Source organism: Silene latifolia, chromosome 6 (assembly GCF_048544455.1).
Source record: "Silene latifolia isolate original U9 population chromosome 6, ASM4854445v1, whole genome shotgun sequence".
NCBI lineage: Eukaryota > Viridiplantae > Streptophyta > Magnoliopsida > Caryophyllales > Caryophyllaceae > Silene > Silene latifolia.
This window is the reverse complement of record NC_133531.1, coordinates 4,731,358-4,754,229: the sequence shown is the minus strand read 5'-3', so window position 1 is coordinate 4,754,229 and position 22,872 is coordinate 4,731,358. Positions and strand designations below refer to the sequence as shown.

At 34.5% G+C, this 22,872-nt stretch overlaps 3 protein-coding genes and 1 non-coding gene across 4 annotated transcripts; 3 read left to right on the top strand and 1 right to left on the bottom strand.

Moving 5' to 3' along the window:
• The first annotated feature begins 439 nt into the window (after positions 1-439).
• On the top strand, positions 440-2,945 carry LOC141658490 (gibberellin 20-oxidase-like protein). The gene is made up of 2 exons (XM_074465430.1): positions 440-835; positions 2,149-2,945. Exons 1-2 carry the CDS (start codon positions 477-479, stop codon positions 2,744-2,746), a joined length of 957 nt encoding a protein of 318 aa, XP_074321531.1. The 5' UTR covers positions 440-476; the 3' UTR covers positions 2,747-2,945.
• A 3,291-nt stretch (positions 2,946-6,236) lies between these two features.
• TRNAK-UUU (transfer RNA lysine (anticodon UUU)) lies at positions 6,237-6,308 on the top strand. Its single transcript has one exon. It is a non-coding gene; the product is annotated as a tRNA-Lys (tRNA).
• A 405-nt stretch (positions 6,309-6,713) lies between these two features.
• LOC141586092 (uncharacterized) lies at positions 6,714-10,689 on the bottom strand. The gene is made up of 5 exons (XM_074407216.1): positions 9,227-10,689; positions 8,593-8,651; positions 7,997-8,125; positions 7,560-7,695; positions 6,714-7,174 (listed from the first exon to the last, which is right to left on the bottom strand). Exons 1-5 carry the CDS (start codon positions 9,932-9,934, stop codon positions 6,863-6,865), a joined length of 1,344 nt encoding a protein of 447 aa, XP_074263317.1. The 5' UTR covers positions 9,935-10,689; the 3' UTR covers positions 6,714-6,862.
• Positions 10,690-14,167: 3,478 nt separating this feature from the next.
• LOC141586091 (acyl-CoA hydrolase 2-like) lies at positions 14,168-22,195 on the top strand. Its single transcript, XM_074407215.1, has 17 exons — positions 14,168-14,441; positions 14,546-14,638; positions 16,041-16,105; positions 16,211-16,286; positions 16,643-16,689; positions 17,328-17,453; positions 17,862-17,939; positions 18,059-18,146; positions 18,591-18,703; positions 19,616-19,678; positions 19,760-19,815; positions 19,901-20,005; positions 20,094-20,150; positions 20,818-20,919; positions 21,445-21,493; positions 21,578-21,646; positions 21,758-22,195. The coding sequence occupies exons 1-17, from the start codon at positions 14,426-14,428 to the stop codon at positions 21,833-21,835; spliced, it is 1,281 nt and encodes a 426-aa protein (XP_074263316.1). The 5' UTR covers positions 14,168-14,425; the 3' UTR covers positions 21,836-22,195.
• Positions 22,196-22,872: the final 677 nt, after the last annotated feature.

Sequence of the window (22,872 nt, the reverse complement as noted above, 5' to 3'; positions counted from 1 at the left end):
AGATAAAGGAGTCAGATGTAAACAGACCTCTTCTCGTGGATCATTAATTCTATAAAGTTCTTGTACAATAAGTAGACAATGACAATATGAATAACTAGTAATTATAATATACATAAACATCAATTTGATTACAATAAGAGGTACAAGTAGTGTAATTAGTCAAATGTTTAATTAAAGCCTAGTGTCAATTTATATATCCAAGACTTTGCAATCAAATTGATGTACTCCTATATAATAACTAGTACTACATCATATTGTCATTGTCAACTTATTGCACAAAAACTATATAAAATCCAACAATTAACAAGGTCCATATGTGTCTTGGAATTTAGCAAATTCTTCATATGTAATTAATTATTAATTATTAATGATTTATACAACCTTTTAATTAACATTCTCTTTGCCTTACAATCTCTAAAGCTAAGACATAACATTATTAGTTGGCAAGACACCCTTATGTCCTTTCCTAGAATAGAATGTCTCAAAGTTCCCAAACTCTTCTAAAACTTCCAATCTTAGACATCTCAAAAACACCATGTCCCTCTTCTTTGCCTTCTCTTTTAGAAGCTTGTAAAGAATGGGGATTCTTCCATATCATTAACCATGGTGTTTCTAATGAGCTTTACACCAAATTATCGTCGTTTTCGAAACAAATTTTTAGTCTTCCTTTAGATACTAAGCTTAATCTTGGACCTTCATCTTCTAACAAAAGTTATACTCCTCAGTTTATAGCTTCTCCTTTCTATGAAGGTCTTAAGGTTTCGGGACCCGATTTGTTTTCTTCTGCTGAATGTTCTTCTAATGTTCTCTTTGGCCAAAACAATCATGAATTCAGGTACATATATATTTACTCTTATAATTCTTTTGACTTTCATGTAGATTATAACAATTCAACAAACATATTACTCATTACTCCAATGTCTCAAAAGTTTCCGCCTATGTGTGAATAAGCAAGCAATGACGGAGTCAGAATTCCTAGAGTCTATAGCCATTTTTGCTTTTGTTTGTTTTATTACTAGTATAGACCCCGTGCAATGTATGCACGGTATTTATAAAATTTTACTTTTCAATGTATTATTTGTGAAATTTAAATTGACAATTTATCTATTTTTCATGTTTCTCATCATTTTATTTTGATTTGAGAAATAAAAAATTAAATCGTAAGAAAGTCATGAAATGAGTGTTTTTTTTGAATTTTTTTTTACCGAGAAATTAATGACGTTACTTTATAAATATTTACTAATAACATTTTTTTAGCGGCAACTTTTTATCATAAATAATTAATGGATTTTTATCATAAAGTTCTTAAGAAAAGAATAAATAATTTCTTTATCATAGAAAGACCGGAGATAAATTTATGCAGAATGTGAAATATTGAATGTTATAAATATTCAAATTTAAAAGATTATGCCCATTTATAACCCGTCATGTAAATACCTATAGTATATGCTAAAAATACAAAACCATATTCTAGGAAACATGTTTTAAGCGGGAAAAATTTAGAGTTTCGCCTATTCATTTAGTAAATAAGGGGATAAGGTATACTACTATGTGGACAGGACACACCACTGGGAATATATAAACCGTCAGATGCATGCAGTCTTACTCTTACCTATGTATGAATAATTAAAAGCGCAAAGTTTAACGAGTCATTCCAATTTAGTTTACTCCCTCTAATTCATCAAATTCTTTGCATTTTTCGTTTCTGATATGTTCAATAGATTCTTTACGTTCTTTTTTTTTTGAGTCTATTTAATTTGTAGGGTTAAAACAACATAACTATTCTTAAAAAGTCACATGCGCATATGAGAATCAGCATCAGAAACAAATGTAAAGAATTTGATGAAATACTTCTGTATCGAAAATTTACTAGCATTTTCTTAACTATCTCCACATTTTCACTTTAGTTTACTCCCTCTCATTCATCAGATTCTTTGCATTTTCTGTTTTTGATATGTTCAATAGATTCTTTACATTCTTTTTTAAAGTCTATTTGTAGGGTTAAAACAACATAACTATCCTTAAAAAGTCACATGCATACGAGGCCTTAAAAATCAGCAGCAGAAGCAAATGTAAAGAATTTGATGAACTACTTTTTGATCGAAGATTTACTGCCATTTTCTCATTTATCTCCACATATTTTGACAGTGAAACAGTGCAAGAGTACGGTGACAAAATGACATACTTGGCTAACCAGATTATAAAGACGTTACTAACGATCTTAGGAGACGACTTCGAAAACAAGTTCTATAAACCAGAATTCAGCAAATGCTATGGATACCTAAGAATAATACAATACACTTCACCAAAACCATCACAAGAACAAGTAGAAGGACTTGGAAAACACACTGATATGTGTTGTCTAACAATTCTATATTCGGACGATTCGAGTAGTCTTCAAGTAAGATCAAAAGAAGGTGAATGGATGAATATAGAGCCTTGTGAAGGTAGTCTTGTGGTGAACTTAGGTGATATGTTTGAAGCTTGGAGTAATGGAATGTTAAGATCTTCGGAACATCGAGTTATGTTAAGTAAACGAAGAAATCGATTGTGTTTGGCTTTTTTTTGGAGTTTTGAAGATGATAAGGTGATTTTTGCACCTCAAGAAGTTGTAGGAGATGGAAATAGTAGGGAGTTTAGGGCATTTGTTTGTTCTGATTATGTGAGGTTTAGAGAGTTTGATGATAAGGAAAAGTATGAGAAAGTAGGTCATACTGTTAGAGATTTTGCTGGTGTTGGTGTTTAATTAGATGTTGTGTTACTCCGACTCGCCGACATCGACACTGACACGATGTATGTCCTGTCTCGGGGAGTGTTGGATACGACTATTTCATGTGAAATTTTCAATTGTTTGGTCTAAAGTGAAATATCGAAGTGTCGTGTCATGTCAGACACGCGACACGGTAATTAAGTGCAGTGTTGGAGTAACATAGATTAGATGTGAATTTGTGAGTATGATTCTTTAGAATAAAAAGAAACTATAACATCTTGTTTGTTGAGATGTGTATTGTATTAAAAAGGTTAATTTTTTTTTTGTCATAATGTGAATATGTGATTATTGTTAATAAATAATTGTTATCGAATTCGCTATGAAAATTTCTCAGAGATCTAATTCTGTAAGAATGTGTGTTACTTGTATTTTTAGTAAGCAACAAGATAGAATTTGTTTTGAACTATCCGCTATAGATTGGTAGAGTACCCGAGTGAATCCAGTAACCCTGACTAGAGATCTTTGTATATAACATTTCTTACACAATAATGACATAAAAATGATTCATTTTACCCAATATTTGTATTAAATTTAAACAATAACGAATGTAACCGCCATCAAAGATCGGATTGAATCTTTTTAATATACCGTGTATGTAATGCACTAATGGAGGTCATACTTAAAGAGTTATCGACTCAATTTTCATCGCAAGTCATGTAAATCAACTATTTAGTTCTCCTTGCCACGATACGAGTAGAAGATGTGTTGATATAGTGTGTTTCTAGATATACAACCCTAAATTTAAGGAGCATTATAACTTTGAATATTTAACCCTAAATTTAAGGAGTATGACCCTGAAATTGTCTGTCTAATTGCATGATTATTATTATCAAATAAAATTCTAACGTATAGATTTCTTTCCACACCAAAACATGTGTTATTAAACAATGTAATATCACTATAAACATCGCTAAAAGTTAAAATTTACGTTTTTTTTTCAAACAGCTGGTTATACTTCGATTGTAAGGACCATTACATTATTTAGGGCTTATACGTCGACTTGACATGTTCCATGTATGTGGCTTATAACTTGTTGCTATTGTTTATGGACTTACGTTAGTCTTAATTACGCAGTTGATTACCAATTAAGTTCAAAAGGTTCTAAGAGTCGGGTCTTAAATTTATATAGCTAAAATCTATCAAAATAAGTACGGAGTAATAATAAAGAAATTTTGAGGTCGAAATACAGCATATAGTCAAATTTGATTTTCTTATTATTTAGGACCCCGGTCAAACTTATTTAACGGTTAAAATTAAACATAATTATTCAACATAGTGTTTTAGGAAACTCTACAAGAGTTCATAATGGAAAATTATTTTTTATTTTTTATTTTTTTTTGTGTGCAAGGTAAAGTTGTTTTGTTATGAGCAAAAAATTGTGAATTTATTAACATTCTTGTTATATAAGCTCTCACATTAAAAGAAAACATTTTAGCATGAATAGCAGCTAAATACTTAAGGTATTTCAAAGCTGATAATTAAAGGTGATAATTTATGTATTATTAACTCAATTTTAGTAGTACTTGTTATTTATACCGTGAGTATTACAAACGATTATACGAGTACAATAACTCTAATATATATAAAATCGTTTTATACCGTGATGTTATGTAAAGCTAAGTGATATTTAATTTTACTTAAATAACCCTACTGAAATAATTCCCACCAACACCATTTTTCATAATAAGGGCATCAAAGTCTTTAATATGCGGCTTTACGTTGCTTATTGTAAAACCATTTTACACTTTTACATGAGACTTACTCATTCGAGTAACTCGTATAGTCATATAGATATTAACTGTCAGAGTAACATAATTTATAGTCGGAGTTTTGTTCTCGAAAAATAGTCTTACGGTTTTCAGTTGATTGCACGTAAGCCATAGAAAGAACATTCAATATTTTAGAACAACCATACAATTTAACAGTTATATAAGTGTGAATGATTGGATCAACGGCGTAAATTTAATGAAATAATATGAAGGCATGAAGCATTACTCAATGAAGCAAATGATCCCTTTTTAATAATCCCTTAAACATTCAGTATCCAGCTGGTTATTTGATTATTAAAAATAATATGGAAAATGACACCTAGACCTAGCTACTCTAACCTTTCTCTTTCTTACGGATTATGCAACTCATTAAAAGACCAGCTAGCCTCACTATAGACAGACCCGTCTACAGTTAGTATTGCTGAAGACGGGTCGGAGCAAGTGACGGGTAATGTCACTCACAAAACGGATAGGGGGACAAGGTGGGGGCACCCCCATGTGATTCCCTCTCTCCTCTATTTGGGTCATTTGTGAGAGGAAATGGTATCCGTCACTCCAAAGTGACGGATACGTGCCGTCTTCAATGAGATTTAGTGATCCGTCTAAAGTAAAAGACCGGTCAAATATACAAGTGGTGATATTTTTGGGCCCCACAATATAACTTGTTACTTATTTTATGCTTTAAGTGGATTGATATTTGGTCCGTCTATAACTATAAACGAATATCTTCCGTCTATAATGAAAATTTGTGTTAAAAGACATGTATGGCAAACTGTGATGGTTCTAATTTTTTATGTTCATCTAGACTCTTTTAAGACGAATATATTCGTTTAAGGTTAAAACAGATCAAATATATTTCCTCAATAAATTGTATAAGGAATAACAAAATATATGTCCAATCTAAATAAATGGAATATTACTTAACTCGTCATAAACTTAAGACTGATGGCCTTAGGTTCAAATTTGTGATGTTGAATTTAATGTATAGTTTAAGTTTATTGTATCCTTGAGGAAACTAGATATGTGTGTTAAAGTTGTGTGTGGACCGTGTGCATGGTGTATGGACAAAATTAAATTTTAGTCCGTCTTAATTTTTTGTTCATTTTTTATACAAATATATATGACTCAAAAGAAAAAAGCTGAACAAATGAAAAGACAGAAGAAATTTACTCTTGCGTCTTTCTTTCTAACTCGAATAGCCTTATTTACTAAAGAAAATGAGACTAGACGAGTGAAATTATGAATGAAGTGCTCATGTGGTACATTAGCCTTATTTGAGTTTGCTATGTAAGTAACAATTTATGTTGGTAAAACTTACTTATGGAACCATGATTTAAATTTGACGGACAAATTAAAAACTTTAGAAATCCGAACAAAACTCGAAAATTTTCGATTTTTGAATTACTCGTGGTGATTTTGAAGAGCATATTTGTTAGGACATAGGATGATTATAGTCGTACAACCAAGTTGGGTTGTCTTGGAAAGTCAACACAACTTAGTTCATGAATCTATCTATACAAATACTTATTATAAAGAATAAAATAGGTAACCAAACAAATGAACCGGAAGGAGTATTAATTACTGTTGTACTATACTTGTGAAGACTTGAAGCACAGTAGGAGTCTTCAGTTTTTATGCGCAAACTGACCTTAATTTGGTTTAGACAATAACTAATAGTTAGAATTATAAAACATCAAGCCGTCTTAGCTCAGTGGTAGAGCGCGTGGCTTTTAACCACGTGGTCGTGGGTTCGATCCCCACAGACGGCGGTATCAATTTTTTTTTTTTTTTTTTTTTAAAAAAAAAATCTGGTCATCATGAAATGGGAAAAGATTGTCAATTTGTTGTCATCCTTATTTAAAATATTTGTGCGCAATCGAAAAAGGACCTGGGAAAGTACCAACAATTTTAGTGTATCGAAGTTGGATTGCCATTTCAAGCAAGCACATATAGCGTACTGGTATCATACTACCTTCCCATGATACTCGGTACTCGATCAGCAAATGCTGCAATTTTGTAACGAGCCGCTTAACTTTAAATAATAAAAAGTTTACTCAGTGACTAACAATTCTATGGCTCTGCAGGAAGACCCAACACAAGAAGTGACATAATTCTGCAAGATTACAAATCTACAATGGCATCACACAAGAAATGAATTTAGACCAGAACATATCCCAAAATCGGTCAGACAACAATTCTTATATAAACACCTTTAACTCTCTCATTAACGAAATTCCTAATACCGACAACAATGGAGTATATGAATAATCAATGAATGTGGAGGCATATCATATCATCAAGATTGATTTCTATAATTTACTATTCATTTCTTAAATACCATATGTCCAGACTCGTCTTTCTCAAAAAGGCGTCCGATAAAATCATCCCAGCTATCTCTCCATTTAGATGATGCTAATGACCCTTCACCCAATGATCGAGTACTCAATCTAACCCCGGTCTCTACATCGTTGAAAGTGCCATACGGGGAAGGCACATAAGAGTGAGGTACGTCCAAGGCAGCCGCTCTTCTGAGAGCTTCTCTATATTCTTCACTGTGTTCTCTTGCTAGCTTTTCTTGTCGTTCCATCCTTTGATTTGGTGGGATCTCCATCACGCCTTCGTTCTCCATCATGAGCTGCAGTAATCACAAATGACATTAATGTTACCACCTCCGTCCCAAAATTTATCGTCCAATTTGACCATTACTTCGAGATATAGTGTAATATTTGTCGTGTTTCATTTACCAAAACAACTATTTTTACGTTCTCATTTTCAAGAATTTGTAACTACTGCATACTGTGAAAAAATATCGATCAAAGATGAGGACAATATGAATTGGAGGAGTAAATTGAGTGTTCATGTCGAGATTTAGTTCCGATAATTCAAAACTTGTTTTCGACATAATCAAGCCCTAATTTGAACTCAGAATCATGATTCATGAGTGCCACCTCTCGGTGACTTTACCGTCTAGCCTAGCTAACCTCTCCAATGATGCCTCTATAGGGAATGGAAGAACTTACATCAAGAGCGATTTGGGATTCTCTTTCCATCCAAATGATCCCATGATCAGAGATAGCATTGCAGGAAAGTACTATATGCTCAAATCTGCCATCAACTGGAACTGCTGTTCTCACAGACGGAGGTAATCTTTGAAACCTGCAACAACACGAGTTTTAGAGAAACAATGTGAGTCAGAGTACAGACCAAAACAAGTCTCTCTGCTAGTCTTCATCGGTTAAGGCTGTAATACTGGTTGCAGTGACGATGAAAATGCTAATAGTATTCTCAGCTTTTTTTTTCTCACAAGGGCCAAGACCAAGCAACCTCATACGGCTGGATCAGCAACTCGGTAATTTGTTTAGTTAATCAGATTGTCAACTTTGTTCTGAATTTAGAGGTGCTAAGCATCTATTTTGAGACTAGATTGAGCAGACAAATGAGCCTAAGTTGGACATACCTACAGGGTTTTCTTTCCACAATGTGATACAGGCGTCCCGGTGCATAGAGCCGTCTTGGGTCTGTTATCATCTTCTCCTCCATCATACACGTGTCTTTTAAACACATTACGCACAACAAGCACGGTAGACTGTTCAAAAAAACAAGTGAGTTTATTTCATTTATTCACCTAGGGAACAAAATCTATGCTACTCGGAAAAGATAAGCTCTTTATCAACTTTCGAAAACAAGAATGCCAAAATTGTGAATTGGTGATTTGATGCATTACTTAAGCTTCGTACAATTGTAACCGCTAAAAGATGCACTTTCACAATGTCTACAATTCTACATAATTACTGGTACCAGAATTGCTTTCAGGAAAAAACGAAATTACTTGATTTTCTTGTAACTCTAAAACTAGCCGGGAAATATCAGTGACTTGTAACCTCGACAAATAAAGCATAGATACTCATTTTGAAGTCAGATATTTCTAAACTGGAGCTAAACATGCTAATCACTATGAGCACATCGCACTAATTCATTCTACTGCTATCCGTCAAGAACTTCATATATGAAATAACATGCAATATGCAGTCTTACAACACACTAGCTGTTTACCAGATAAGTGACTTGAAAACGGCGTCCAAAGTAGCAGTGGTCCGAGGTAAGAAATCATCCTGTCAATAAAACATGTTTTGTGAAAACAATTAGTCAGGCAACTGTCATGTACTGTCATGTAATACAGAATACAACATTTTACCAGGCAACAAAAAACACCAAAATCTTAGTATGTATACTAGGGTTTGGTAGATAAGACTGATGCGACACAACTACCCTAAGCAGTTGTCGTACCAACAGAAGTCAGACAGATTGTGGCTCTTATCTTAAACATCAAAAAACTCTCATGGTGACAATCGGAATAGGATTGGGGGGAGAGGCAATGGCGCAATGTGTGAGACGGTCTGAACCACAGCTACCATAGACCAAAATCGACCATCATGAACATCGCTTGACAAAAGATATAAGCGAATGCTGGACATACAGCATTACACCAGTCACCAACTACTTTCACTTCTATGCATGCATAAACCCTCGAATTTCATCACACTCAACGAATGTACCTATATCGATAACTTACTTTCATATGAAAGAATAAACAGAGAAAATCAAAACCAATTATCAATAAACCAAAGGTAATAAGTCCCTAATCACAATTCTTTTGAGGTGAAGTGCAAAAGGCAAATGGTCATACCTGAAGAACAACTGAATTGACAACATCAGCATATCGGACAGCTAAATTGAGGGACACACATCTTGGAGGAGCCATAGCATAACACCTGACCTTCTTCCTATCGATATTCCCCAACATCTCTCGATCTTGCAAAGCCACAAGTGTCAACAATGCCACCACACCAGCACCCAAAGAATGACCAGCAAAAGTCAAAGTATAACTCGGATTCTTCTCTAACAAATCCCTAAGCAACTCACGCTCCGCATCAAAAACCCACATAGCAGCCTTTAACAACCCATTATGAACATACCCACCATCAAAAGGTGTCATTCCTAACTTATTATCCAACAAAATCGCGCGATCACTCTCTCTACCCATAGTCAATCCCCTAACTACTAAAACTACATCAGCATTGTCATGATCAAGGTATATAATATAAGGGGTGACCTGACCCCCAGTATCATCATAATCTTTACGCAATACGACCCAATCAGGATTCATTTGGTAACCATCAGGTGGTGCCCAAACCGGGTTTCTAAGATCATCCTCATATACAGACAATATATAACGACAAAGCCGCGGTATAGGCTGAAATTCCTCAGCCCTAGAAAGCCCCCAATTTTGACTCTCATGGCCTGCAGTGTATCTACACCGCTTCCACGCAAACCGAGCACAAGCTAAGCAGTATACACATTCAAGTATAGGCAAACAGCAAGTAATGCAAGACATAATTCATCAATTTTCAAGATGCCATCTTTCTTAAAAACCCTGATACTAATTAATCAAATCAAATAATTTGACCTCAACAGATATACTGTATATACTAATGCTACCACTAATTATCGAAACAAGGTGTGCGACCACTCAGGGACGGTTCCAAAGGATGATTCATGTCAGCAGACCCCAAATCATATTGGGATTAGAATTTTTGATGAATTTCAACTGCCAACCTCAGAATTTTGCTAAAATTGAACTATATAATGAATTGGGTACCTAATTTTCTGCAAAAATAATCAAATTAAGTTGAATGACAGATGAATTAACAGTCAAATAATCAGAAAGTTCTTGACTTTTTGGTGGGATTTTTGAATTGAATATAATACAAGATAATTCAATGAAATTAAAAGGGACAAAAGACAAATTGGGTATGCAATCAATAAATAAAATTAAGAATTGTACCTGGAAATTTCCTACTGAAAAAAATTGATTAAAAGACAAAAAAAGGAGAAAAGTCAAGATTTTTTGCTGAATTAGTGAAGATGAACTATCAAATAACACAAATTATTAACAATTGAATTTAAAAATAGGATTGAATTTGAGAAGACTATAATTTGATCATGGAAGTTGATTATTTATTGTTTTATTTGAAGAAAAAAGATGAAAACTTTGAAGGTGGGTTAATGTAGTGTCTGCCTGTCTAGTCTTTGGGATTGACTGTTAAGTGGGTATTCTGGAACAAGGTAAGATTAAATGATTGCTTTTATGGATTCAACCAAAAATATGATTGCTTTTGTGGTTGAATTTAATTGAGACAGGTTCTTGTTTGTGACGGTAATATCCGTCTTAAAAATTAGAACGAGTAGAATATGGTGTTTGAGTAAGAGTGGATGTTTAGGGATAATAGGATGATTTTGTTAGTGTTTAAGGTATAAAATATGATGTTTTTATGTCTTAAATACTTTCTTGTATGAATACGATTGTCGCATAGTACGATATGTTTAGATTTTGTTATTGATTTTTTAGTACATTGAATATTATGATATCTTATCTAAGCCGGATGTATTTGTTTGGATTTTTTTATCGTGATAAACGATAAAATTTGTTGGTAAAAGAAATAATTTTGGTCTATTTTGTAATATACAAATGAATTTACGGTCTTAAGCAAAACCAAAATTTATAAGACCTTTTTTGTTTTCTTGTTGGCATATTGAGTTGGACTCGATGATTAAATTAGTGTTTTAAGGCGGGCAGCTCAATTTAGGCTTGTGTATTTATTTTAGACTCGGTCAATTAGACTTGACCTAGGCGGGGTTGAAGGGGAAGCGACGCTGCACAGCTCGTGTCAGGATAGGCTAAGCGCGCCACCAAAAACTGGCTTAGTGTGGCGGGCTTAACCGAGTAGGCTTGCCAAATTGGTCACCTACTCACCTCTAATTGTAATGATTTATTTTATGTCAAATTTTTTATTTTTTCTAATTGGTACAAATACACTCGTTTTTTCCAGAATAAATCTTTTAAATAAATACTCGATTTATATTATTTCGCATGAAAATTTCTATGCTTTAATATACTTGGTATATTAGAAAGTTTCTTTTACAAAATAGTTGTGTAACGTCGCTTTTGGTATAAATGATTTTGTTTATGAGAGTACAATGATTTAGTCAAGTGGGGTTTGACAAACAAAAAAAACGTTGAAAGCATTTTTCATTCATTGTTGCAGAGAATCTAGCTGTTTAATCCGCAAGTCTTGCTATAGACGGATATAGCCGTCTATAGCAAGAGATGGGTCAAATACCTTTCACAAATTTTCATTGAAGACATGACATATCCGTCACAAGGTGAAGACGGATACCATTTTACCTCACAATGTACCCACTTTTTCTCTCTCTGCAACACTATTCATGTGGTCCCCTTTCTCCACTAACCCATTTTGTTACCATTTTATCTCACAAAATATCCGTCACAAATGGTAACCCGTCACAAGGGAGACCAATTGAATACCTTTAGAGTGGTAATATTTTTGGGCCCCACCATGCAAGTTGTCGTTTGTCTTATACGTAATGTGGTATGTTACTTGACCCGTCTTTAGTTATAGATGGATAATTGTCGTCTATAATGAGATTTTGTCTTGTTCAATTGACTGCATCGCCATCCAACACCGAATAATTTGTGATCCTAAAAAGATTCCTTTATTGAGGAATTTTGACAGTTATTTGGGAGACCTCCAGATTGGACAACAACAATTTATCATGGACCAATCAGCCCATAATTCCAGGTGTCCTCGCCCTTTTGGGCTAACCTTAACCTTATCCTGGTCCGTGACATTAACCCAAAAACTAAACCCAATCTGATTCAATCCGGTTTTACAAGATATTCTATACAAATTCTTATATACATAAATCATCTGTCCCATTTTTGTGTCCCATTCCGTGTCCCACTCCATACACATCTTGACACATCACTTGTCGTAAATAAAAAATATACAATAAATGTGGTAATGTATTGATGTGTCGGAATGTGTATGGAGTGGGACACGGAATGGGACACAAAAGTGGGACAGAGGATCCTCACTGGTCATTTTAGGTGTTGGAGAATATTACGGTATTATACCGTAATCGTAATAATATAATTACGATATGAATAATATCTCCCAAAGGATTATAGGTCTAGATTTAAGATACTATATAAAGTGTCTCTTATTGTATGTTAGACGAACGAACGATTATCATCAATAATACTATGATTTCCTCTATGCTTTCCCCTCTCTCCGATTCTAATATTAGGCGTTTCATTTTAATGGATCTCCAATTTTCAATGTTTAGCTACATAATTTCTCTCCTATGAGCCAATAGAAAGACTAAACAAATTGCAAGTGGCAGACAATGCCTCGTTTACCATGAGAAAAACAAATTCTCATTATAGACGGACACTATCCGTATGTACCTAAAAGATATTTTAATGGAAATAGTTCCCTATCTAAGATTTGCTTCTAGGTTTTTTTATGATAAAAAATTCATTCTCGGTAAGATAAGTTGTATCTAAAAGAGATGCTATTAAAAAAGTAAAAAAACAATGTTATGAGTATTACTTAAATTGTTTTTTTCCTCTCAAATCAAAATACAATGATGAAAAACGTTAAAAATAATGAATTGTCAATTTACACTCTATAAATATAGTATCATAAAAGGTAAAATTCTATAAACACCGTGCATGCATTGCACGGGGCCTATACTAGTTGACTATTAGTAAAACAAACATTGCTATAATTCTATTAGATTGGTTGAACTTCATTTATATTTCCAACCTCTATTAATTTTATACAAATACTCTTGGACTTATATAAGATGGTTTTGCACAAATATATCGTAAAATGATATTTCTTAATACTACAATTTTCCACTAATAAAGTTATTTTTCCGTTTTACAACTGTATTCAGTTTATCGTACATCATAACCTCAAAATCACACTCGTAAGGCCTAATTGAAAACTTGAGAAACAATACACTCCACTCCGGTAAGTACATTATACATCCGATGTACTATCACAAGTTGTATAGTTTCTGAGCATTATAATAAAGTTTTTGAGTTTTGTTTTTAAAATTATAAGTTTTACTGTAAAATTTTTGAGTTCATTCACTTAAACATTAAGTTCGAAAAATTACAATAAAACTCAAAAACATGACATATAAGCTTAGTTAAATTTGAGTTTTGACGAGAAAAAAAAATTAAAATCTAACTTTAAAACTAATAAGCTCAGAAAAAAAAAATACACATATGCTAAAAAACAAATACACGTCAAAAACAAATACGGAAAATGCATGTGGAGCTCTTGAGGGTTGACATTTTTGTGCAAAATACCCAGTTTTTCGATCCGGAAAACTTTAGAGGCCATAACTCGTGTTTACGAGTTCAGAAAGTGATAATATTTTTTTTCAAATCGATCATATTTCCGAGAGCTACAATTTGAAGAAAAAAAATTGTCGTATTTAGATCTCGTGGCTAGGAGTTTGTATGTTAAAGTTTTTTGACCGAACACACTTTGAGTGACAATATCTCTTGGTCACGAATTCCAAACTCGACAAATTTTTTTTTCAAGTCGTAGTTTTCCCAAAGAATAAAGATGATCAATTTGAAAAAAAAAAAATCGTCATTTTATGAGCTCGAAAAAAAAAAAAATTAGCCAATTATGATGCATTTTTTGAAACAAATAAAATCTCTGAAATAGCTAGTGCATCTCCTGGCTTTTTTTCCGGACTCCTAGTCCCACTACAAAAATCACAAATTCTCATATTTCACCAAAATTTATTGTTAAAAAAAAGGCGTAGAAAAAAACTCAATTTTCCCAAATAATACACGGACTACATTCCGTATTACGTTTATATTCCCATTTATTTATTTTTTCTATTTGTTGTAGACTTGTAGGCCATATTCTTAAACAATTTTTTTTTTTATTTTTTAATTCTTGTTCCCAGATTTGTGTGATTGTGTCAGATTTTGAAGATGAACGCTGAATTAGGTAACTAAGTTTCCAATTAAATTAATTTAGCTCAAATGGGTATCAATCTTTTTAATTTTTAATATCTTGTATATATGATGATTAATTTTGTTTAGTAATTATAGTTGCAGAATTTTTAGGAGGAGTTCCATTGCTTCAGAGATTACCCAGTTCATCACTCAGGAAAATTGCTCAAGTTATTAAAGTTGAACATTATGGTAATTAATTAATTATACTATTCAGTCTCAGTCATTTGTTTAACTTCTATATTCATTGTGGGTCGAATTTTAATCAAAGGTAAACAAATGATTTAGACTGAGGGAGTATTTCTTAATGAAGTTCCTTGTTTTAATTGTTTTGAATATAATTTGTTTAGTTTAGTTTTTGATTTTGTGGGTTTTAAATTGTAATGAAAAAGATGATGGCTTTACTTCTTAGTTCTTACTGTGATGTGATCATGGTATTGATAGTTTCTTCATAGAGTGAATCTTAGGTTGGGGAATCAGAAAAGGGTAATTTTTTTCTCTGATTTTGGAATTTGTGCAACTGTGGAGTTTAGTTGGTCTCGCTTAAGACGGTTTTATGGGTAATTAATGTGAAATAAGGCATCTTGTGTAATTAAATGGTAAACTTGTTTGGTATGAGATGGTTCGGGTCCGTTTCACAATTGAGAATCATACAACAGTCTTAGCTGCTTTACCTAGGAAATGCGCTTCCATAGGAATTTGTACGTGTTACGTTTAGTTTAAAAAAGCGCGCCTTGAGTACGCCTAAGGCGCGCCACGCCTTGGATGAGGCACTAGCCAAAACGCCTTGGTCCATTTTAGGTGCGCCTTTTAGATACGGCTCACCTAACAAGGCTAACTAGTACGCACTTTCCATGTCTAAACTAGTACGCACTTTCCATATCTTTTAGACAAGGCTCACCATTATTCCTAACTTCGCTCCTTATCATGTTAGCCAACTTGAAAACTCCTAAAAAGGCTATTGTTGCGAAAATTTTATTTAGAAATTACAAATTTGATATAAAAAACAGGCGCCTCGCGTCAAATAGGCGCGCGCCTTTGCCTTGCGCTTTGCGCCTCGTCGCCTCGGCCCCTTAGCGCCTCGGTGTGCCTTGCGCATTTTTAAACAAGGTGTTATGTAGAATTAGAAAAACTTGTTTGGTTGCAGGTAGGAACCGTAGTTCCATGGGAATTTCCATTTACAGTGATTTACCAAGGGGAGTTAGGTAACAACGTCCTCCATTATAGAGGAACTGGAATTCACGGAAGTCTTAATTCATGTGAATTATGAGGCAACCAAACAACTCATTTTTGCAATTCACGTGAATTAGAGTTCCTATGTTAATTAAACGGCAATCAAACAACTTCGTAGTTGTAGATTTGATGGCTGTATCTTTTGTTGTTTAATCATAGACGCACCTTCTTAATCTGTATGGTTTAAATTTGCTTGATTTGATTGCTCTCATGAATGCTATTTGATAGTATTTTGTCAAAGGTGTTTGATATGTTAATGCCGGATCTTTGTGTGAAAATGGTAACTCTGGCTGGTATATTTTTTGCATTCTTGTCAAAGGACGACTAATTGACTATTATCAGCTGTGACCTTCCGCTGTAGATGAGGGAGAACATGTTATTCGTAATGGAGACAGCAAAGGAGTTTATTTTATTTTTGAAGGGGAGGTAAGCTGTTATTCTATGATTAACATTGTGGAGTGTTCAGTCACTTCTTGGTAATCCATGTCCCTGAAATGTTAATACACATTCTTACTCTTAAATATTGTTTAGGCTGAAGTTTGTGGAAATTCAGAAGAGGACATTCGCCCAGAGTTCATATTGAAACGCTATGACTATTTTGGCGATGGTGAGATTATAGCTCTAAATCTCTTTAGTAATATAGCTTTCGAGGTAAATATAAATTCAAGATAGGTGTCGTAGCTTAGCTTTATCTAACTCAATGATTGTATTCTATAGTCTTCCTTAGCTCATTAGCTGTCTTAAAATTTTGTAAAAATTGGAATGGGAGGTAGTAAACTCAATCATCTTTATACTTTGGTCTTTGGTGGTTTTGGTCATAGTGTATACAATGCTAAATTTGTTGCTTGGCAGACGGCTATAGAAAAAAGCATGACCCTTTGGGGTTAATGTTTGCATTTTTGGTATATGCAGTCGTAACATATATTTCCAATACATTTTGAAGGTTGATTAAACTGTTTGTAGGTGCTCCAACATCTGAGCAACAAGCAGATGTGATAGCATCATCGAAGGTACTCACTTCACCTTTTAATGTTCAATAACAAAAACAACCACAATAACAAAGAATCAGTCACTTTGAATTACTGCACATTAAAAATAATAGCCTAGAAGAGCCTAGAAGGGTACTAGGGTCGCCGTCATTAGCAAGTTGGCTGTTATCCACTTTTTATTATAGTTACAATATAATGATTAAAGCAATCATTTGTATGGGCTATATGGAAATAGCCTCACTGTGTTTTTCTAACATTGGAGTAAGGTTACGTGCATCCAGTGAGTCCTATGTTACTCCGACACTTCACTTAGCTGCTGTATCCCATGTCCGACACCGACACGATACTTCGACGCTTCATTTTAGACCAAAAAATTGAAAAATTCTCACGACACGTGTCAGACACGACACCCGTGTCGGAGAGTCGGGGTAACTATTCCAGTCCCTACTTACCCAGCCTTTGGCGGAATTGGGGTTAAGTAGGTGTTCTATGAAGCACAACGTCATGTGTGCGCCTTAGGAACCCAATTTTCATTTCTTAATAAAAGGTTCAGTTGTAGAAAAATGGAAATCCTTATATCTCTCCAAGAAACATTGTTGTTACGGAAAAAAACTGTGCTTCTCACTTTTGAAATGCTTATTCTACACTCTTTGCGACAGTTGACCTGCTTTGTGCTGCCTTCGGAACATTGCTACTTGCTGCAGCCAAAATCTATTTGGAATGCAGATGAGAGACAAGAGACCTGTGCCCCTGTTGAAACCATATTACATTTGGATCCAATCGAAGTACGTGTTCCTTGACCAATTACGAGGCTTCTCTCTAACTTTTGTTGTGCTTTATTGTCGATTCAGTGCACAGTGAACTTTCAGTGATCTCTTCAGACATCTGGAGTTATATTATTATTTGGTTAGTTTCACCTAGTCCCAAAAATTGCTTCTACAGCGTAGTAATCTGTCTCGACTCTTGTCTGCCCTGTTATGTCAGATATCCGGGTACTTGCAATGTAGATTTTAGGTAAAATAGTTGAGTATTTCTTTCGTGAAACTGGTGCTACTGTGTATTCCATACCTGGAACTGGTAGTATTGACAATTTTTTCGATGAACCAGTTTTCTATGATGGATTTTTCTATGTTATCTTTTGTTGGTTATAATACTACCGGAGCAGAATAATTGTATCTACTGACTCCGTGCAGGTCAACCTATTTCAAGGCATCACCTTGCCATCTGCTCCAAAGTTTGGGAAGGTTTTTGGTGGACAATTTATCGGTCATGTAAGATTTGTAGCCATGCTTGTGTTCAATATACTAAACTATATGTATTTATACTTGGGGATTGTTTGTTTTGCAATTTTGACAAATGCAACCAATTTTTTATTTATTATACAACGCAGGCACTAGCTGCAGCATCAAAAACTGTTGATTGTTTAAAGATCGTCCATCATTTGCAAGCTTATTTTCTCCTCGTTGGGGATATTGATAGTGAGTAAATTTCTCAGCCTTTTTAGGCGGCATTCACCAATTTTTGTGAAGTGTAAAATTGCAATGATATTTTTTTTCTTTTTTATGTTCTGTTCACGGAAACTGTGCACACTAAATGTTCAGTTTTTGTTGAAGTATAACGGTCATATTAGGGTATTGTTTCAAATGGTTCGAAATTCGATTTCTTATCGAATGTGTGGGTAGATTGTTTACTCTAGCAACTGGGACAATTATCTCGAGTTCAATTTCTGCTTAGGTTAAATTGTTTCGAGTAGGTCGTATTACGATTATTATGCTCTAGGTCTCTCTCATAATATTAATATATGGTGCTATAATGACCAAGTTTTTTAAAATTAAATCATTGACTCATTTTATTTACTTTTTTTACACACTTTTCTCATTAAAATTATGGTAAGACATTGGACCTCTTTTTGTATTTGGCAGTTCCTATCTTATATGAAGTTCATCGCCTTCGTGATGGCAAGAGCTTTTCGACTAGAAGAGTAGATGCAAAACAAAAAGGAAACATTGTATTTACATTGCTGGCATCATTTCAGGTAATTGCCTTTTGCCCTGTTTCTTCTGAGCCATAATCCTGTCACTGTAGTGTAATGTAACTGGCGACATCACCAGTTGTGACTGAAATTAATCGCAGAAGAAATGATAGATCTGTTTTTCTGTCGGTCAGTGTTGTTACAAATAACATATTGATTGAGTTAATGACTACTACCTTTTTGTATTTGAATAGTTCCATCAGTGTCTCATATCAGGAAATTATGAATGCATTTATAATATACCTCTTCGTTTTTCACATTGATGGTGAGTTGGTGACACTGATTGATGCGATTGCGGAAGCGTAGAATAGTGTTTGGGTCTCAGTTTTTGTGCTCGTATCACTGATGTGATCTATTTACCACACGAGCTACACAGTGATTATTACCTTAGATTTTGGGTGCATTTGCCATTGTGTAGGAGCTTTCTGTATGGGTTAGTTTTATCTAAGTCTTGCCGTTCCCTTCCTAAGAAACAGAAGAAGATGTATTTCTACCATATCAATCATGACACTGTTAAACATGTTTCTGTGACCATATCATTAAAGTTGTTTAGACATGAGATAAAGCTCAAATCTCAGCATGCCCATGTCTTTGCAACTTGAGTTACTGAAGTTCAATAGTATCCAATTGGAATGAGGTTTAGTGTGACTTATGGCCGGGATTATTCCCTAGCAATTGAAGTACCTTAGTTTAAGAAAAAAGTGATAAAGTCACGACATCACGCTTTGACTAAAGTCAAGGACACAAATCGGGAGAATATAACTGAGACGATATATTAGTATTTAACTAAGGGCAGTATGGAATGTGCACTATTTTATTTTACTAGACTAAGAAAGAGACGATTATTTTGGGATAATCCCAAAAGGAAATTAAGACGATATAATTGGGATGGACGGAATTTAAACCATTCTGCAGAAAGAAGAGAAGGGCTTTGAACACCAAGAAGCAGTAATGCCATCTGCTCCAGCTCCAGACACGGTATTCATTTATCTTGTATGAGCTTTCTTTGGTCAACCGGAATTGGACAAGTTCATACTTGTAATGTAATTTGTTATGCAGTTACTATCACTAGAAGAGCTACGCGAAAGACGTATTATTGATCCCCGGCTTCCGAGGTGTATCGTATAACTCTGAGTTCTTGATCTTTTTCCTCCTCTCGTGTTAAACATTCAGCTGACATGAATGTCATATGGTGTTCAGGACTTATCGAAACAAGGTGGTCGCGGCAAAGTATGACACTTGGCCCATTGATATACGATTTGTTGATCCAATCAGTTCCACAAACCAGACCAAGTCCCCTGCAAGGTTATACATGTTTCTTCCCTGTGAGGAACTGAATTAAATGTAGGAGTTGTGCTTTGTTGGACGTTTGAGTAATTAAATTTATTTGCAGGCTAAAGTACTGGCTCAGGGCCAAAGGAAAATTAACAGATGATCAGGCTTTGCATAGGTAAGTCTTTGGGCAAATCGTTTGAGCTGTTCAATCTGTCTAGGCTTTGATGTTCAAAGTTCAAACTATGGTATAATTCAATCAAGCACTACTTTTGTATGTACTAGTTTCTAAATGTGTTTTTTTTTTTGCCTTTTTGATTTTTCTTTTATTTTCTTTTATTTTTTCTTTTATTTTATTTTTTCTGTTTTTGTCTATCTTTTTTTATTGTCAATGCCCTCAAGGCCTCAAATGATGGATTCATGTTGGCCGATCCTGAATCACTTGGGAGAAATAACACTTTGTCGGTATTGTTGTTCTTTCTGTATGAGTTCCCAAATCTGTAAATCAATTGCTTGCCTACATTCACGCATATCTTGAGAGTTTAATTAATTTTATCCTTGTTAATATTTTAAATCCCTGTCAGAATTCTGTGCAAGTGTGTCCATGTCGATGAATAGGCTGATAAATCATACTGTTTCGAGTTATATTCTGGATGGAAAATGTTTAGATTCATTAGAATTAAGTAGTATTCCTTAGATATCAATAATTTAGCCTCATTCTGTGAAGAGGAAAGAGTCAAACGGGGACAGTGAAATGGAGGGAGTAGGATAGGAGTTTATTCCTTCAGCTGCTATGGTGATAAAGGACCGACGTTAACTCCCAAATCTGTTTTTTTGTTCCACAGATGTGTGGTGGCTTATGCTTCAGATCTTATGTTCATTGGCGTAAGTGCAAATCCTCACCGTCAAAGAGATCTGAAAATCAATGTCCTTAGTTTGAATCACACGTGAGTGCCTTCCACCTTGCAGTTATTTGTTGCATGCTTCTCTTGTATGTCATATCGCTATGAACTGGGCCTGCAAATAGTTAGTATTCTCAAAGTTTGGTTAGACTTTCGAGCATAATACTATATGACTATATCTGGGTTTGAGACTAGTTCTCATATAGTCGCGGCCTTACCTGGGTCGTTTTGCCAATAAATACGACCGAGTCTACCCCAAAATGCTGTCGTGGTAGCCATCAAAGCTGTTTGATTTGGTTGTGATGCCTGGGCCACAGCCCAACTTTAATCCCATTGTTTGAGCACTCGGTTATGTGGTGGCCACCGGGGGTATGTACCGTGTGTTATGGTTTATACCGGCCTTTCATATTTTTTAGTCATCTTTCCTATTTTCACTGCAATTTCTGAGTTTTAAGCTGTCTGCATTTCTCGTTCAAAACAAATTTGTTGCATCAGTAGTGACGAATCCTTGGAAAAATACTTAAATAGCGGATTAATGATTTGTAGTTATGCTTGATCTTTAATTGTCAGGATGTGGTTTCATAGGCCCCTCAAAGCTGACGATTGGTTACTATTCGTGGTAAGAATGCTGTAACTCGTGGTTTTGTTCACTTTGGTTCCTGCGCACACGCACAAATGCCCTAATGTACATCTTGAAATGCAGATTGAAAGTCCGTCTTCTTCCGCAACTCGTGGTTTGGTTACAGGTCAAATGTTCAACCAAAAAGGGGAGGTACATTCCACTGACTACACTAATACTCCGTATTACCGTACTAAATTTTGCTCTGCTTTTTTTTTTGGACTAGTAACCAGTTTCTTAAACCATTGGTCGGATTTGTGTCAGCTTGTTGTAACACTGGTGCAAGAGGGTCTACTTAGGGTGGTGAAATCGCCTCCGTCAGCCATCCGGGCTAAAATATGAAGTAAGACAGATTCAAGCTGAAGATAATAATAAGGTTTTTCAGAATAATCCAGCAGAAGTGCAGAACAAACCAAAACAGTGACAGCAAGACTCTATAGTACACATACAGCTTCCCCGGCTTCTTATCTAGTACTGATTCTTTTTATCAATACCCAAAAATTTACGAGTAATTAATCATCTGTATCGGTGTTATTGTGATGTATTTTTTGAAATTAAGATTTTATAAACGATATAAAATTATAGTTTTTGTCTTTTTTTGTTGTTTGATGGTGCTTGATGTATATTTGTGATTCATGTATATGAAGGTTTCCATTTGGTTCAAGATAAATTATCATAACGAAAGGTTAATGACTTTCAAAAGTCACCGTTTTTTCAGATAGCAACGCAAAGAGGATGTTTCTCATCAGTTCAAAATGAAATTTGCATAAAGTGATGACTGATGAGTATGAGCTTCATCCTTAAGTTAACTAACTATATTTAGTTCGGAGCAGTCCAACTCCGCACTTAGTTTAACCACGGTTAATACTTTTTTATACATCAAACGAGAAAGTGCTCCTTTCAACCTGTCATCGATTGCACCAAGCGATATATTAATGTTAAGACATCTCTTGCTAAACAAGAGATTGAAAAGGAACACTAGGTACTCTCACTTCGAAATCACCACACTTCATAACAATTACTCAATTAAGAAAACAGATAGGGACCTGTTTTTTTCTGGCTTAATTTCAGCTCATTCAGTTCAGCTAAGTTCTATTCAGTTCAATACTTCAGCTTTGTTAAGCTTCAGGTTTCAGCCAGTTCTGTTTAGCTCATCTTTTTACAAAATTAACTCTTACTTCCATTCAGTTCATCTCAGCTCCATCCAGTTCGGTTCAGCTCAACTTCGTTTAATTGAGTTTAACTTGTTTCAGCCGAAAAGAAAAGGTGTACACCCGTTTTAAATGAGACCAACTCAAAATAATTTCCTCATTTAAAAAAGCAAGTAAAAGAAAATGCGGGAAATAATTAGTTTCTATTATGTTCATGTTGTGATTAAA

Coding starts and splice junctions, on each gene's coding strand:
- LOC141658490 (XM_074465430.1), top strand. CDS start 477: ATGTCTCAAAGTTCCCAAACTCTTCTAAAACTTCCAATCTTAGACATC. Junction 836..2,148: donor CAAAACAATCATGAATTCAG/GTACATATATAT, acceptor ATATTTTGACAG/TGAAACAGTGCAAGAGTACG.
- LOC141586092 (XM_074407216.1), bottom strand. CDS start 9,934: ATGTCTTGCATTACTTGCTGTTTGCCTATACTTGAATGTGTATACTGC. Junction 8,126..8,592: donor GTTTTCAAGTCACTTATCTG/GTAAACAGCTAG, acceptor TTTTTTGAACAG/TCTACCGTGCTTGTTGTGCG. Junction 7,175..7,559: donor AATCCCAAATCGCTCTTGAT/GTAAGTTCTTCC, acceptor TGATTACTGCAG/CTCATGATGGAGAACGAAGG.
- LOC141586091 (XM_074407215.1), top strand. Junction 14,639..16,040: donor TATTAAAGTTGAACATTATG/GTAATTAATTAA, acceptor CTTCCGCTGTAG/ATGAGGGAGAACATGTTATT. Junction 16,690..17,327: donor ATGTGATAGCATCATCGAAG/GTACTCACTTCA, acceptor TCTTTGCGACAG/TTGACCTGCTTTGTGCTGCC.